Source organism: Apus apus, chromosome 1 (genome assembly GCF_020740795.1).
Source record: "Apus apus isolate bApuApu2 chromosome 1, bApuApu2.pri.cur, whole genome shotgun sequence".
Lineage (NCBI taxonomy): Eukaryota > Metazoa > Chordata > Aves > Apodiformes > Apodidae > Apus > Apus apus.
Genome location: NC_067282.1, coordinates 129,254,585 through 129,270,278, shown reverse-complemented (window position 1 = coordinate 129,270,278; position 15,694 = coordinate 129,254,585). Strand labels below are relative to the sequence as shown.

Sequence of the window (15,694 nt, the reverse complement as noted above, 5' to 3'; positions counted from 1 at the left end):
ACAATTTAGTTTTCCTGTACTCTTCAAAGACTTCAAATGGACGTAAACAGAACTCTCCATGAAAGCTGTAATTTAAATAATAATTAGACTAATAATAATGGCTGGTAGAAACAACAGCACAGTAAGGCATATTAATTTTTTGTTTGGTTGTATTAGCATTTCATTAGCTTCACAACTAATTCATGGAAAACCTAAAAGGCACAGGTTTCTAGAGTTCTCTCTGAAGTGTTCAAGCCTGTCTTATATACATTCTGTAAATGTTTCAAGAAATACATAAAAGGTGGCTGTAATCTGAATGCCAGGACACTCAAATATCTCTCCCAACAATACATTATACCTGCTGGCCATGAACAGTGTTGGGATTAATTCACTGTGTTTCCTAACCACATCCAATACCATCAGAAATCATCAAAGATACATTTTTTTCCCAGTATTATCTGGCTTAATGGTTCTATGGGTATAGAACCCTTGGCCAGCTGGCCTTAGACATCTGCAAAATTGCCCTCCAACCTTGGTTTTCCATGTCAGCTTCACTTCCTCTCCTTGCAAAGAAACATGTGAGCAAAATTAAAAACCTTTATAATCCTGTAAGTGCTCAGTCAAGCTGCTAAGATCAAAGGCAGTATAAAATTCAGTTATTCTAGTGATTTTTACGAAGGGTTTATATGTTACAGTGTAGAACTCGTGTAATACAGTGGACTCTGGATCAAAGGTAGCCTGGATTGTACTTTGAGTTGTTTGTCATCTTGGGTGTCTCCCTGTCTGCTTTTCTGCTCCTCCCCTGAACTGTGTTTGAGAGTGGCAGTATTTCTCTGTGATTATGTAGACTTCCTTGAATGCTGGGATCTTAGTGCCAGTGGGAGTCATCACAGCTCTGATGATGTATAAAATAGCATGTGCTTTTATGGACTGAGCTACACATCCTACTTTCCTATATTATATAATATTCTTGCACACCATCTGACTGGAAACCTCAAAACTGTGAAGAGTTAAAGGCTAATAGACTTAATAGGTTAAGCAACTCTACAGCATAAGTAATAAATACATCCTCTACAATGGTAGCTTAATAATGTGTATATGTAAAGCATGACTCTAAGGCTTGGATCCCTCTATACATACCTGTGTGTATGAACATTCTTATTACATGGAAGTGCTCATGTTACTTTTAAACAGAAAGGTAGGTAGATAACACAAGAAGCAGGCTAGGTCCCCTGGTGCATAAATTTGAAAGGAACAAGCTAGTAAAAGCCACACATAATATCTAGAGGCATTGTCTCTCTCCACAGGTAATTCTACTAGTATTTACTGGCCAGGACAAACATGGAGCTAGTTCATGACAGCCCTGGCCTCAGGCAACCCTGTCCATCACAAGTGGAAACTTGATCAGGAAGGCTTCTATATGTGCTTCTTTGTGGTCACTGTTCTAACCTCTGACTAGCAGATGTCTCATTTCAAATCCAAACATTTGCCCCCACAAACTGGAAAAGTCAGTTTCTTATGGCAAGGAAAAATATGCTGTCTCTCAGGGGAAAAAAAGCTTGCACAAATTAATTTCTTGGCCATCTGGAGTAGCTGTGATGCATAGTTTCTCTGGTGCTGTTGAGAAGCTAACCTTTCTTTTATCTCCCTTCTAAGCATTCCAAAGAAAGGTTGACATCTAGTGCTTGGTCAAGCTGGAAAAGAACTTGCTTTGTCAGTATTCTGGCTACAGTTTTGCATCTAGAAACTATTGTAATCTCTGGCAAAAGATGTCTTTAGTGAACAGTGTGTTAAGAGTTGTGAAGTGAAATGTTCAAAGTGTCGCTAAATACTTTCTTGAGGTTGTTTGTCTATGTTCTATTATACTTCTGTCAGACAAGGAGGCCTGTACAGAGACACAGTTCAGTCTTTGGCAAGGAGAGTAGCTGTTAACAATACTTGTAACTTCACCAGGCTCTAAGATCTGAATGTGACTGGCTGTGTGTGAAGAGTTCATAAATCCCTACAGATAATCTCATAGTCTTGAGGGAACTAATTTACATACTCCTAACTGGAGCTGACACATTTCGTCCTGTTTTCATGCATATAGCATTGCTACTACAAACACAAGTAAATTGCCTAAAGAGGGATGTGCTGTCTGGACAAACCATCTTTCTATAATTTTCTTGTTTTCCCTCCTACTAAAAATGTATGTATTTATTTCTTTGGTTTCTCCTGGTCTGTAATGAAATAGTCCTGCTACTATGCTTTTATATAACCCTTTTCCTCCTATTTTTTCCTCTGTATGCCAATAAACCGAGAAGACTCTCCAGAACATAATCTTGTTTATTCTAGTCATTCCATCCTGCCTCAGAACTGTTAGTGCTTGGGACAGATACAGATTTTCACTCTGTCCCATTTTGTGGTGAGTATTGAGGTCCTATTTCCATTATAGGATTGTACAGAAGAAAATACTGAAAGTAGGTATCAAAGGAGCTTTAGGTGCTATTAAGTGCACTCTACAGCCACTAATGTGCAGATTGAAGATAGCATGGACACCAGGAATGATTATGATTTGCTGCAGATCACACAACTGATCAATGACAGAAGTTATATTTTCTGAAGGGAAAAGGAGGTGAAAAAAACCACTAGTTTTAAAGCAAATAGTGCATTACCTATGATTTAATTTCTGTTAAAACTGATGCCTTATTGCAGAAATTTGTCTTTCTGGCATGTTGGAGAGTATCCCATCTAATGAAAGGAATACTTTGCTGGTCTTTGCATTTGGTTAGGTAGGTATACAACATCCCTGGTGTAAGAATACCAAGTTTTCCCTTTTTCAGTAGTTGATGTCTTTTTTAAAAAAACATATAATATTACTATCTGTCACTGTGCTGGTTTGGTGAGTTTTTTGGTAGTGGGTGAGTGGTCCCATGGCTGGCCCCTGGAAGAAGCTGAGAAGCTTCCCCAGCTCCAAACCCAGCCAAGGAGCCATTAGAGGGACAATAGATGCACCTCTGCCGTTAACATGTGAAAGAGCTGAGGAGGGAACAGTGGAAGAAGAGCTGAGCTGGAGAGGCAGAGCGGTGCCTGTGGCTGGTGAGGAAGAAGGTGCCCAAGCAGAAGTTCCCCTGCAACCCATGGCGAGATGGCAGCTGTCCCCCTGCACTTGTGGAGGAACGTGGTGGAGCATTCCCTGAAGGCAGGATTGAAGAGGAGAGGTGGCTGTTCCCGAAGCAGCCCCTGACTCTGGGAAGCCGAGGCTGGAGCAGCTCTGGACCTCGTCGGAAGGACTCATGAAGGAGAGGTTGGGGGAGGACTCCCTGCCACGGGAGGGACCCCATGAGGAAGCAGGGCAGGACTGTAAGGAATCCTTCTTCCTGAGGAGGAAGGAGCAGCAGGACCCACCAGCCTGTGAAGTGACTCTAAACCCCATCCCCTGTCCCCCTGTGCCGCTGGGGGGAAGGGGGGAGAGAAACCGGGAACAAAGGGATTTGGGCCTGGGAAGAAGGGAGGGGTGGGGTAACATCTGCAAGCCCTGCTCTGTGTGTGTCTGTGTCCTGGGTGTGTGTGATTAGTGTGAAATTAAATTGTTATTTTTCCCCAAGCTGAGTCTGTTTTGCCTGGGACCTTGATTGGTGAAGAACCCTCCTTGTCCTTTGTCTCAATCCATCAGCTTCTGGTTGGCCTTTGTCCTCCCCATCCCACAGTGTGTGTGTGTGTGTGGGAAGTTGAATGAGTGGCCACGTGGCCGGTTCTTTGTTGTTGTGTTAGGCCCAAACCTCCACAGTCACTGAAGACTAGCTTTTCTTCTTTGTTCTTGAAGTAAGATGCTATGGAGGATCATTTATAGCATAGCAAGAGTTATTAAACAAGCAGGAAGAGGCATACCACTGTTGACTTTGCAGCACTCCAGACTGTCAGCAGGTGTTTTGTTGGACATTTAGGTAGCAGGCCAGCGTCAATAGGAGGAAGAGTCAGGATAAGATTGGATAGTAAGGACCGGGGGATGATACAATGGTATCAGTGCAAGTCTTGTATAATGAAGGTATTGCAATATGTTACAACCTGTCGGGTTTCAACTGAATTGCATTATTTTAATCTAAGAACAGTAATCTCTTTAATTGTACAGGAAGAAGAGAGAGGAGATGTCCCATAATCATGTTTACTTTTGTTTCCTGATATGAATGTTACCCATGGTGATGCTGGAAGAACTGTGTTGCATTAGGCATGCCATGATTTTGCTTATGTGGCTTCAAGTTCAGCAACGGATTATGAATATATATTATGAACTTAAGCATCTTCCCCTACATTATATGCACAATTAAATAATGAATTAAATCAGAAATGCATTCTTCTCAGCATAATAAATTAATGAGTAAAGCCTGCTGTGTTACAATATGACCACCTCAAAGTGTTGAACAGTTCTGCAAATCTTACTTTGTGAAGCAGGGAGAAAGAACTGTTGTGCATTCTCTTGTCTTTAAAACCTGGAAAATAAAACATAAATTTCGACTCCAATTTTAAAAAATCCAAAGTATGAAACAATGGAATAGAACACAAAATGTGTATGCCTCTGTAACCGAAGATAACTAATACTCAGCAATGCTTGGCAAAACTCTAGGCTAAGGAAACTGAAACATGTTATTCAGCTGAAACTATGGGGGAATTTTTAGGTAAGCAGAACATAGTTTTTCTACCTGAATTGGACTAAGCTGCCTGCATGTGAATTCTTTATCCTAAATCACAGAGTCATAGAATCATAGAATGGTTTGGGTTGGAAGGGACCTAGAAGATCACATAGTTCCAAACCCCCTGCATGGGCAGGGACACCTCCCACTAGACCAGGTTGCTCAGAGCCCCATCCAACCTGGATGTGAACACTTCCAGGGAGGGGGCATCCACAACCTCCCTGGGCAACCTGTGCCAGTCTCTCAGTACCCACCCTAAATCCCATATGCAATTATGTAGAAATAATAATTTTACTATGTTCCCTGAATTTCAGGATAAATTATATTTGGAATTTAGTGCAGGAAGGTCTTGAAAGTTTGTGCAGATTGAAAGGCCTTAATTTTTCAAGTACCGTCTTCTCTTTGGGAGCTATTGAGATTATAATGTGAACACAGGCAGAATTTTAATGGTACTATTCATCCTGAAGATGGGCATCACAGAGTACAGATCTAGTTCTTTTACAAAGTACTTTTCAGAGTCTAGGTTTAGGCTTTTTAATTCTTATTCATATAAAAATGCATTGTTGTTAAAAGGGCAGTTTTTGCTGAGCCCTTCCTTGGCTGCAGACGTACACTTCACTGTTTTGATTAATTTGACCATTTCAAACACAGAGACAATTTCATGTGACACATCACTGCATTGGATATTTATTCATGTCATAAGGAATAGACAAGCAAAAAGATAACAAGCTGGACTGAAAATCTGCTTTTGATGTATCTGTCATGGTCCAACTCTAGAGTTTAGATGCAGGTTGGTTTTAAAATGTGTTTCCTTGGTTGCTTGGTTTTCAAAATTAAGGGGAGAGAAAAAAAATAAATTAAAAGCACTTTAATGGCAATTTGGTGTGACAATGCTGGCTGGAGTGTTTTGTGGGAGAATGGTGTGACAAACATGCTTGTCATCACTACCAAGATGAAAAGTACCCCAACTTGACTTGGAGCAGGTGATTAAGCAGTTTCTTAATTTAGTAAGTTTGATCAGGTTGTCGTGATGTGTGAAGCATCTGGATGTTGTCTGTGGTAGAGATCAAAACACAAACTTGGCAAACTTTTCATTTTCTTATTAAGACTTTGTAAGTGAAAATCAGTGATGCCTGTCTGTGTCTATAACAGAAAGGTGCTTCCCTGAGCCATGAACTTTTCCTTCAGAACTGGCTGGTAGAGCACTGTACAAAGAGAATCCTGAACCACTTGGTCTGCAGGTCCTGGTCTAAAAAAGATCCTACTGACCGTCTCAGTGTACATCTCCATTTCCAGTGCAAGTTGTGACAAAAGGATATAAAGCACATCACAGTAATCTACAGGTTGAGAAGCCAAGTTCCTCCTCGAACATTTATGTGCCTTTGTTTCCTATTGAAATGAGTCAGACCTGAGACTTTTCCATTTTGGGGTCAGATTTATGAAGATTACCCTTAAGATGATGAGCACACGCAAAATACGTTCTTTATTTACAATATCACTACAATCATCTTTTGATATAAGACAGAGTATCTTGGTTCCTCTCTCCTAGTTCTTTTCCTTTTGCTGTTAAAAAACTGGAAGATAATACCTGTCAAATTCCTCTAACTCAGAAGAGCTCTTGGGGTCTCATCATTCTTAGTTAGGTTATGTACTAGATTCAGCCACGTGATGAAGAGTGCAATTTGGTGATAAAAGTCAGCTTGCTGAAATTTAAAGTACATCCTGTAGTGGGTACATCTCTGTAGTTTGTATCATATATAAGCACAGAACTGCCCTTAAAATACATCATACCTAACTAATTTTTCTAGCTAAAATATAAAGAATTGCTCCTGTATTATTTCAACTGATTAAAAAGAACTACTCCTTTAAAATGTTTTTCTTGTCCTGTGTCAGTCTCTCTTCTATTGCATACCATTTAATAAACAAGGTCAAGGGGGGGCCTTTCCTCTGACACCAACCTGCTCAACTGTAATTAGGTATTCACGTGGCCTTACAACTTGCAACTGTAGTTTTTGAAATTTGCATGAATCTTACTAGTTTTAAAATAATTTTCAGCCACCTAGATATTTGATAATCCGGTTTTAGGTTTGGTTTTTTTGTTTTGTTTCCTTTTATAACGTTTACACTTTTCCGAGAAATAGAAGCCTCTTGCAGCAAGTAAAGAAAGGGAGAAACTCTGAGACATCAACAAGTTTAAAAGAGAAAGAACAATCCTGGTTGCTGTTGATATTTGCTTGGCTAAGCAAATTTCCTGAGTAAGGTGAGACAAGAAATACCTTGTTGATCAAACAACTTGATTTATATTCAGGAGGTGTACTTTTATGAACAGGTGGATTTCTCAATGCATTGCACATAACTTTACAAAAGCAGGTGTTTGAAGGTGCTTCTGAGAGGGCTTGAAAAACATTTGAAGTGATTGTTATCAGAAGAGTGAAGTGAGAAGTGGGGGGAAAGTAAAGCACAAAGATTGAATGATCAGATGTTTGGGTATGAGTTAAAGGAATTCAGTAGTTTTGGGGACTTAGCTTGTTCTGGTGTTTTTCTTTGGAGAAGCAAAGAGTGCTGGCTAAATTGTTGTCTCAATACTAGGGATAAATGGGGAAAAACATTCAATCTAGAAATTAGTTGAAGAAAAAAGGACAGTTTTTATGGAAAGAAATAGATCTGAGTTAAAGGATTTTTATAATTAAATTATTTTATAACACTGTAAAGCTTCAGTCAGTTTTACTGATTGCTTTTTATTTTCTTTGGTTAGTTCAAGGTCAGAGGAAAGGATACATGCAGCTGTAGTGAATCTGCTTTCTTTAAGTTAGGGAAACTGTGTATAGTGTGTATTAGGCATTAGTCTGGGTCAGATGATGAATGACAAGGTGCTTGAGCACCTCTGAGCTTGCAGCGGGAGTTGAGTGTTCATTTCTGACATAAGGAGGCAGGGGAATTTTGCTTCATCTGTTGAGAATTAAATTACAACCGAAAGATTCTGAAACCATCAGTGAAAAAAGCTGTCTTTGGTTTTGTAAAATGTAAAAAAATTAAGCTGGTATATACAATTCATTTCCAAAACAAGGATGGTTGCAGTATTTTAGAGATTACCTTTGACAGTGGTATATTTTATGAATTGTCTTGACGTTGTTCTTCTTATGGGCTTATACTGACCTCTCCTATTTCTGCAGCGCCCTGCTGTGAAAGCAACAGTACAGCAGCAAAGGAAGATGAGAGAAGAGCAAAGAACAACAGGAATCAACCAGACACCCAAAGCTGCAGGTTCCCAACCAGATGCCTCGTTATCTGAAGTATAATTCCTACCACTGTAGCCTTTGGTTTCATTTAAGTGTTGCTTACTGCTGTTCTGACGAGGAGGAGTGGGCATGTGGGATAAGTCCTCAGCAGACTTGGATATCAACGTTGAGTGCACAGTCTTCGTCTTCTTGTCTGAGCTGGTGATTGACCTAGTGCTTACTGAAGCTGTGCTTGTCCTCTCAGCAAAATGATCATCCAGTGGAAAAGTTTCTGCCCTGGAATATGCAGTAACTTCAGGTTTTTGTGTAATCAGGCTTGTACTGGAGGTGTAAGTGTTTGATGTTAAGCTGTGGCTAGTGGTAGAAGATGGAGCTTGGAGCAAAAGAGAACTTGATGTGGTGTTATGACGCTGGCATCTTTCCCACTCAGTGGCCTTTGTGCTGTTTTGGTTTTCATATTTATTCAGTGAGGAGAAAGTATTTGGCTCTCTGGATGTCAGTTTTTCAAAAATAAGAAGATCTGGATCCATCCCTATTAAATGATAAACAGTGTTAGTTCATGTGCTAAAAGCTCATCTGCGCACCCACAAAAGGAGCATGCAGAGACAATGTCAGGTCAGGGAGCCCAAATAATACCCATGAACACATTTTGGACTGGGGAGCATCACTGCCTGGGGTTATGGGACACCTTATGGGCTGCAAGTGATTCTGTGATTGCACAGTACTTGCTACAGGATGGTTAAGGAAGGAACCAAAAGTGAGAAAAGGGAGCAATCTAGGCCAGTGGAGTACAGGGGAGTCCTGGCAATCTCTGTGTGTGTGACAGTCTGCATTTATCTGTCTGTCTGTCTACCTATCCATTTATATTTTCACTAGCAGATCTCCATCCTGTGCAGCGAGAAAAAGCAGGATGAGGCTCTTGGTGCTGCCTGTGTTTGTGTGTCTGCTTTATGTGTTTGTCTGTGTTCCCTCTGTGGCTGGCTGTGTATACATGTAATACTTGTGATACATATGGGTGCTCTTTGTGCATGTGCCTAATGGGAACATATTTCCAGCCTTGCTACCAGTTGGATGTGGGGACATGGAGCAGTGAGTAGCCTCGCCTCTTGGTGTCTCTGGTATGGTATTTTCCCCAAGCATAGTATAGATTAGGTACTGAAAGCATGAATCTGGAAAGCTGTGTGTATCTTCAAGGTCCCTTCTCAAATACTGGATGGAAGAAAGGGACGTATTCTCAGAAGTAAGTGCATTAGCGAAAAATGAAAAAGAATCTTATGCTTATTTTGGCATTGCGTTGTACTTAAGATCTTTTAGGACAGCAAGTGACCTAGTATAATTTTAACATTTCCTATAGATGCTGTTTTCAGCCTTCATAAACAAAATGCTTAGTTACCTGTTGTGATGTTGTACAAAGTTACATTGATTCTAGCCTTTAGTATGCAACTTTCCAACGCTGGGCAAGACACGTGCAGGCAATTCATATTCTCATAAAGAGCTACATGGTAGAACACTGCTAGATTGCAGGAAACTATAATACAAAAAGAATAAAGTTGAGCTAATCAGCATAATAAACATTGCCTTTAGCATGTAATTACATTATTTAGCATCAGATCATTAATACTGGGCAGCTCCATACTACCTTAAATCTGTAGTTCTCATTATTATGGAAACTAATTAAGCACCTAGTCGGCAAAGTAGAACCACATTGTTATTTTAAGAAGAAGGAATAGAATAGCCATCTGCATTCTAAATGTTCCTCTGATAAAATAAAATCATATGCTTTAGCTTGTAGTCCTCCTACCAGTTGCCTTCCTTCACGTCTCAGCTGCAGGAGTGGACCATTTCTAAACATACAGTTATCAAGGAATACATCTTTGAGATGTTTGTTCTTGTGTAATATACCTGTCTACTTAAAACTGGACTGCAACCAGTCATTTTACCCAGACTGTTAGAGAAACATCCTGACCTACAATAAGTGACATCCTACCCTGCTGCCAGTTCCCAGTTGGTTTCCTTGTTTGCCTTTGGGCTATTGTATTTCTGTGAATAGAGTAGTTTAGGCAATTCCTTATTAATGTTTGGAGCTTCAGTTCTATGTTCCCACATCAGAAATAAGGGCAAAAGTAATAATGAAAAAATGCCTGAACCTCTTCTCATTGAAACCCAATTTTCAAAAGTATATAGATGCTCAAATCCTAATGGTTTAACAGTTAGATTGAAAATATATGCAATCAACTTAGATAGGAAATATACTTATGGCTAGAGTATAACTATATAAAAAGTAGGAAAGTGTCTTCTGTCAGGGTCTCAAAGGACATCAAAATCTCAAGTCAAAAGTTAATTTTATTTTATATGAATGTGCTTGGAGCAGGATTAATCCTTTGTTTCACTTGCATGAAGTTTTGGGGGGTTTATTTTATTTTATTTTACCTGCCTTGAATGTAACCTGTATACCTGAACTAATAACCTGAATGGCTATCCTCAATTTAAAAAGGTATTGGCATTCAATAGTGGGAGATTCTGTAAATTATTAAAACAGCTAAGGAGAGCTTTACTGATTCTGACTCTCAAGCTTTGCACTTCAGCAAATTGTAGCATAGCCTCTGACTCTAAATTGGACAATGTGTGTTTGAGACGAGCTTTTAAGATAAGATCTGTAATTGTTACTGTTACTTCCTAGAACATGAGAATTAATAGTGCTGAAGAGTTGCTGCAGGCAAACAATTCTAAAACAATTCCATTGGTTTTATTTGTTTTTTAAATACTGTAAAAGCATTTTAGTTACAATAGATTTATGTAACATGCTTGTGAAAAAGCTTTATTTTACATAAATTGTTAGGAAACTACCTAGCTTTATAAGTGTATTCTATTTAACAAGGTATATATTCAAAACATTTTTCTCACATTTCTAATTAATGAAAATAACTTGTAATACTTGTGCAATGAAGAACAGAAAAAGTCATGCAACTCTTTCCAGTTTATGTGTAACTAGAAAAAAAAAAAAGATACCTAACCCATCTACAAATAAGAAAAGGAAGAAAATACACTAAACCTGTGCTTACTATCTTTTATGTATTATTTGGGTTTTTTTCATCTAGTAGCCTCAATACTGCATCATAGATTTAGCCCAGTAAATTCATGCCTTGAAAAATGTTTTTTTTTCTGTCATAATGAACTTGCCCTAAGAGACAAGCATGCTTTAAAAAAAAAAAAATAATAAAAAAATATATATATACTATTGATTAGATAAAAATTTGCAATGAAAATGGATTCTGTCTGTCGGAATAATACCAATTCAACAGGACTATGGAAGAATAAATCATGGCAGAAGTGCTGTTACAGAATTTATATTGTCTTATGTTTTTGGTTGTCTGCTGAAAGGTAGGTAGTTGTTATTTCCTTACAATATTTAAGAAAGAAATAGACTCTCAATAGGAATGCTGCTGGTAGTTATATTAGTTATCTCAGTGCCAGGTTGTCAAGGTTAGCTTTTTGTTCATAATTCAAAGCTTCATTAAAATTTGTATTGACTGCTTTTCATAACTGGTAGCTCACTTTATTCCTCCACATCCAAAAACATTACAAGTTTGAGTTTTGCAGTAAAGTTTGGGCACCACAGATACACACTCCATGTACACTCCTAAATACACTTTTGTAGTGTACCAAAGCAGTGTGATACAGAGAAAGTGTAGTCTTGGGCTTAAGACAAGCAATGGTTTTTCTTATTTTTATTCTGAGTCCAAATTTACAAGTCTGGGGGAAAGGTGTTGCCAGCTGAGTAACTGCTGTTATTTATTGCTGTAACTCCATTGCTCACATTAAGATTACACCTGCGTTGTACCAGAAACATGGTGTAAACACAGCACAAGAGAGTGCTTTCTCTGACAACATGAATATTCTTGTATCTCAAAGGCCAAATTGTGTGTTCTCTCCACTTTCCCCCTCACTATAGCCTAGTCTAGTACCATACTCCATGAAGAAGAGTGCTGTTGGAATCAGCCTCACTGACTTTTCTCTGCAGCAGTAGATGGTGATTAATACCAAACAGTTATTGTTTTAATGTCAGCATTGCCCACAAACTTTTTAAGAGATCTAAAATTTCAAAGCAGACCCTAAGATTTTAATGTGTTTCTAGTGTGGTCTTCTAAAAAAAATGAGATTATCGAGTTTCTTTCTATGGGACTGAAGATGGGGAACAACGTGCCTCTGCTTTCCTGCCTCAAAAAATACATAAATTCCAATTTTTTGCATTATTTCTTCTTCAAATAAAGGAATATTTATATAAAAATTACCCAAAATGTTTTTTCCTCATATATCATGATGCAAAGTTGAATGTGTGCTACAATCTCAATAATAAACACTCACCATTCCTCAGAAGACAGCAGGTTCTGCTGCACTGCTGGGGTGAGACTTCTGCATAGATCTTCAGCACCTGGGCTCCCCTCTTCTGTGATTCCTGCAGGTCAATCAGAAGACCTGGGAAGCGTCGGATCCAGCAGTTTTTGTAAAAGGTAGTGGGTGAGCAGAGAGAATCTGACTCCACAGACAAACCCAGGACCAGCAGCACTTGTGCTATTGCCACCAGCAGAACCATCTCTTCAGTGTAATGGGCTTAGTCAGGGCACCTTCTTCTCCACGGATGCAGTGAAGTTTGGACCCACATTTCAAGAGAAAATCTCTTGGGTAGCAAGGATACTGCCAATTCTGCCAGGGGATGTTTTTTCCAAACAATTCCCATGATGGGGTTTGGGCAGCTGCTGGAAGAAAGCAACCATTATATGAGCTACATATGATTATAATAGTTACTGTTATTCTCTAACTTCATTATTTTGAGACAGTTTTTGAGAGGCAGCAGGCACAGGTTGCTTTCAGTCATTTAGGTCCCAAGTTTATGTTTCCTGTCCTAAGACCAAACTAGGCAGACAGCCTTAACATGTGATGAATAACGGTAGGCTCAGCATATTGTTTCACCTCTGAAAGAATGTGGTACAGTCACTTGAAAGCAGGTAGGTCTGCCTCTTTGTTCAGGCGTGTTATTACATTAAACACGGAAGAAACAGTTGAGGCAAGTTTTTAATGCTTTTTGAATTGTCTAGTGGCTACAAATATAGCCACGAACTGAACTATCTGTCTGCCAGCCAGAGGTGGAAATTTATTCCTCTTCCATATTCTGTCTTGCAGGAATAATGCAATTTTATTTGCAAAGACCTAGATGAATATGGCTGGAGAAGGCTGTGACCTACATTCAGCTCTGGACTAGGCAGGTAATCAAGGTCCTGACCCTAATCTTCCATAAGTTTATGAATATTGAACAGTCTGTGTAGGTTCTTCTGCGTATGCTTAACCATGGAAAAGGCTTGTGAAAGTGCAAGAAAGAAAATATAGTTGGCATATAGGGTGGCTATTTTTCAAGCACCTGGTCTGAAACCTGAAACTCCCAAGTGTTTTGTTGCTTTAAAGTAGCCAGTTTCATCCCCGACTCCCACTTCCGTATGCCTTTCGTACAGAAAGGCTTTAAAATATTGCAATACATGAGCTCATTTAAACTCAATGGACTACACAGTGAGGTTAAATTATGTAGAAATACGGTTGTCTGCAATAAAAATACATGTCCAATATATAAAAATATATTTTAGACTGCATTTTTTTTTCCTTCAAGACTAGAATCAAAGAATTTCCCCAATCCTGCATGTAGTGCAGATCAGTGACATAGTGGGGAGGGAAGCCTCAAACTGATTTTAATTCTTTAGCCAGCTGGTGTTTGTTTTGCAAAACAATGCCCTCAGTTTTAGAAATGTATACAAATTTGTTCCTCACAGAGCTCCTGAGAAAGTAAAGAGAACTGAGAGCAGGTTAACACCTGTTGATCCAACAGCAAGACCAGGGCCATGTATTTATTCAGTAGAACTACTGGCTATAATAAGGAAGATTCCAAATAAATGTCTGTTTTCATGCAGATTGCATGTCTGTTGTGGGGAACACATGTAAGAAAGAGTGTAAGTGGGTAATTCATTAAGCCCCTCTTCTGAAAACCAGCTGCTGGTATTTGTGGTATTTTATTTAGTTTTTATAGTTTGATGTGCTTTACTTTTATTTTCATCTCTGTGTGAAAATCACTACTTAAAACCTTAAATATGTTTCAATACACATGATAGTTTGCATTCAGTGGACAGCACAAGGATGTTTTGAGGCATTTATCTACCACTGCCACCAGCACTATTGACAGTGTATTTTTCTAAAATGTTTGTTTCAGCTTTCCAAATATTTCAAGGCATCACTTGATATAGGACACTATCAGAATTTTGAAAGGTATGCCTGTATTTTGGCATTATGTCCAGCACTTAGTATGAGTTTGGGATCTATTTTGCTCTGTAAGAAATGCATGAAAGAATATTGATTCCTGATAGCTTTCTTCACTACTACTCTTCCCCTATCTCCAAGAAGAGAAATCTGTAAATTTATTAATAACTTGGGGAAGCATGGAACAACAAGATTAAACTCTGATAGAAAGGAGATACACTGGAAAAAGCTGATTATGCCTTTAGTCCACTGTCAGTTAGATGGAACTGAAATACGATATGATTTTTTCAGTTTCAGTAAGGCTTTGTCCAGACATTAAGATAAAATGTGAGCCTGGATGTGAACACACCTGAGCATCTTTCAGACCATCCAGTAAGTCATTCTCTGTTTTGAATACAGTGACAAATTTTTAAGGACCTGTCACTTGCATTGAGGCAGTCATCAAACACAGTAAGTGTGAGGAATCACTGCATAATGTTTAATTATGTATTTGCAAAATTGGGCTTGGGTAACCAGTCTCATTTTGTACACACCTCTAGGTTTTCAATGTATATTTTAAATCTCTTTTTGGTTTGCCACTGTTTGTCAGTAGACATGTTGCTAGTTTTTCTCAGCACCTTCATGTTTTTATGCTGTTCTTCTGCTGTGTGCTTCAACCAAACAGCCTTTCTTTCCTTTTCCTCACTTGTCATTCTCCCTTCTCTGTTTCTGAATAAATTACCAGAGCAGGAATAGCTGCAGGGAAACTTTTTATTTAAATAAATAAATTACTGCTTTAGGTAGTTTCCTTTGAAAGTGGCAAAGCTCTCTGTCTTAAATTTTAGAGTCTTCTGCCAGCTTCCCCATAATTTCACTTTGACTTTTATATTGGAAATGCATAGATGTAATTTAATGCTGAAGTTTTAAATCACAAATATTTTTGAAGAAGTAAATACCTGTGTCTTACCTGCAGCGGAGTGACTGACTGTTCCATGTGCTCTGCAAGGAGGGACTGAGAGACTTTTGCTGTTAGTAAAGGAGTCTCTCTGGCCAGTATCAGACCAGCACTTCATGTCATTTAGTAACTCTTTTCATCAGTGTTCTCAAATTTCTTCCTGGAAAACAAAAAGACCTGTTTTCTGTTAGAACATGGATGCCTTTGCAGACCTTTCAGTAAAACAGAGATAAAAGTAACTGCCACAAAGGAAGAGAACGATTTTTTAATCATTCTTGTTATAAACAGAAACAGTACCTGAAGTTTTCCACCTGAGCTGGCCCTGATAATGGCACAACCAAGTGCTTCCTTGCACAAAGGACTCATCATCAGGCATTAACTCTTTTTTTGCCATATAAAGTAACAGATATTTATTGATATTTGGAACTATATTTAGCTTATATAGAATATTTCGTTCTAGGACTCAGAATATGTAAAGACCAGAAAAAGGATCTATAAAGTGCAGAAAAGCATTTAAAAAAAAAAAAGGACTAAAAATGCCAATGCTTTGATTCTGCAGTCAGATCAGCCCA

General features: G+C 38.7%; 1 protein-coding gene across 1 annotated transcript; it reads right to left on the bottom strand.

The window, feature by feature from the left end:
- Window positions 1-7,361: 7,361 nt before the first annotated feature.
- On the bottom strand, window positions 7,362-12,482 carry MANSC4 (MANSC domain containing 4). The gene is made up of 3 exons (XM_051639098.1): window positions 12,254-12,482; window positions 9,282-9,416; window positions 7,362-8,420 (listed from the first exon to the last, which is right to left on the bottom strand). The coding sequence occupies exons 1-3, from the start codon at window positions 12,480-12,482 to the stop codon at window positions 7,732-7,734; spliced, it is 1,053 nt and encodes a 350-aa protein (XP_051495058.1). The 3' UTR covers window positions 7,362-7,731.
- Window positions 12,483-15,694: the final 3,212 nt, after the last annotated feature.

Excerpts from the sequence above, each read along its gene's own strand:
- MANSC4 (XM_051639098.1), bottom strand. The coding sequence starts at position 12,482 with ATGGTTCTGCTGGTGGCAATAGCACAAGTGCTGCTGGTCCTGGGTTTG. Across the intron at positions 9,417-12,253 it reads CTGCTGTCTTCTGAGGAATG|TTTCCTGCAATCTAGCAGTG; the intron begins GTGAGTGTTTAT and ends TTTGTATTATAG. Across the intron at positions 8,421-9,281 it reads TTTGTACAACATCACAACAG|GGATGGATCCAGATCTTCTT; the intron begins GTAACTAAGCAT and ends ATCATTTAATAG.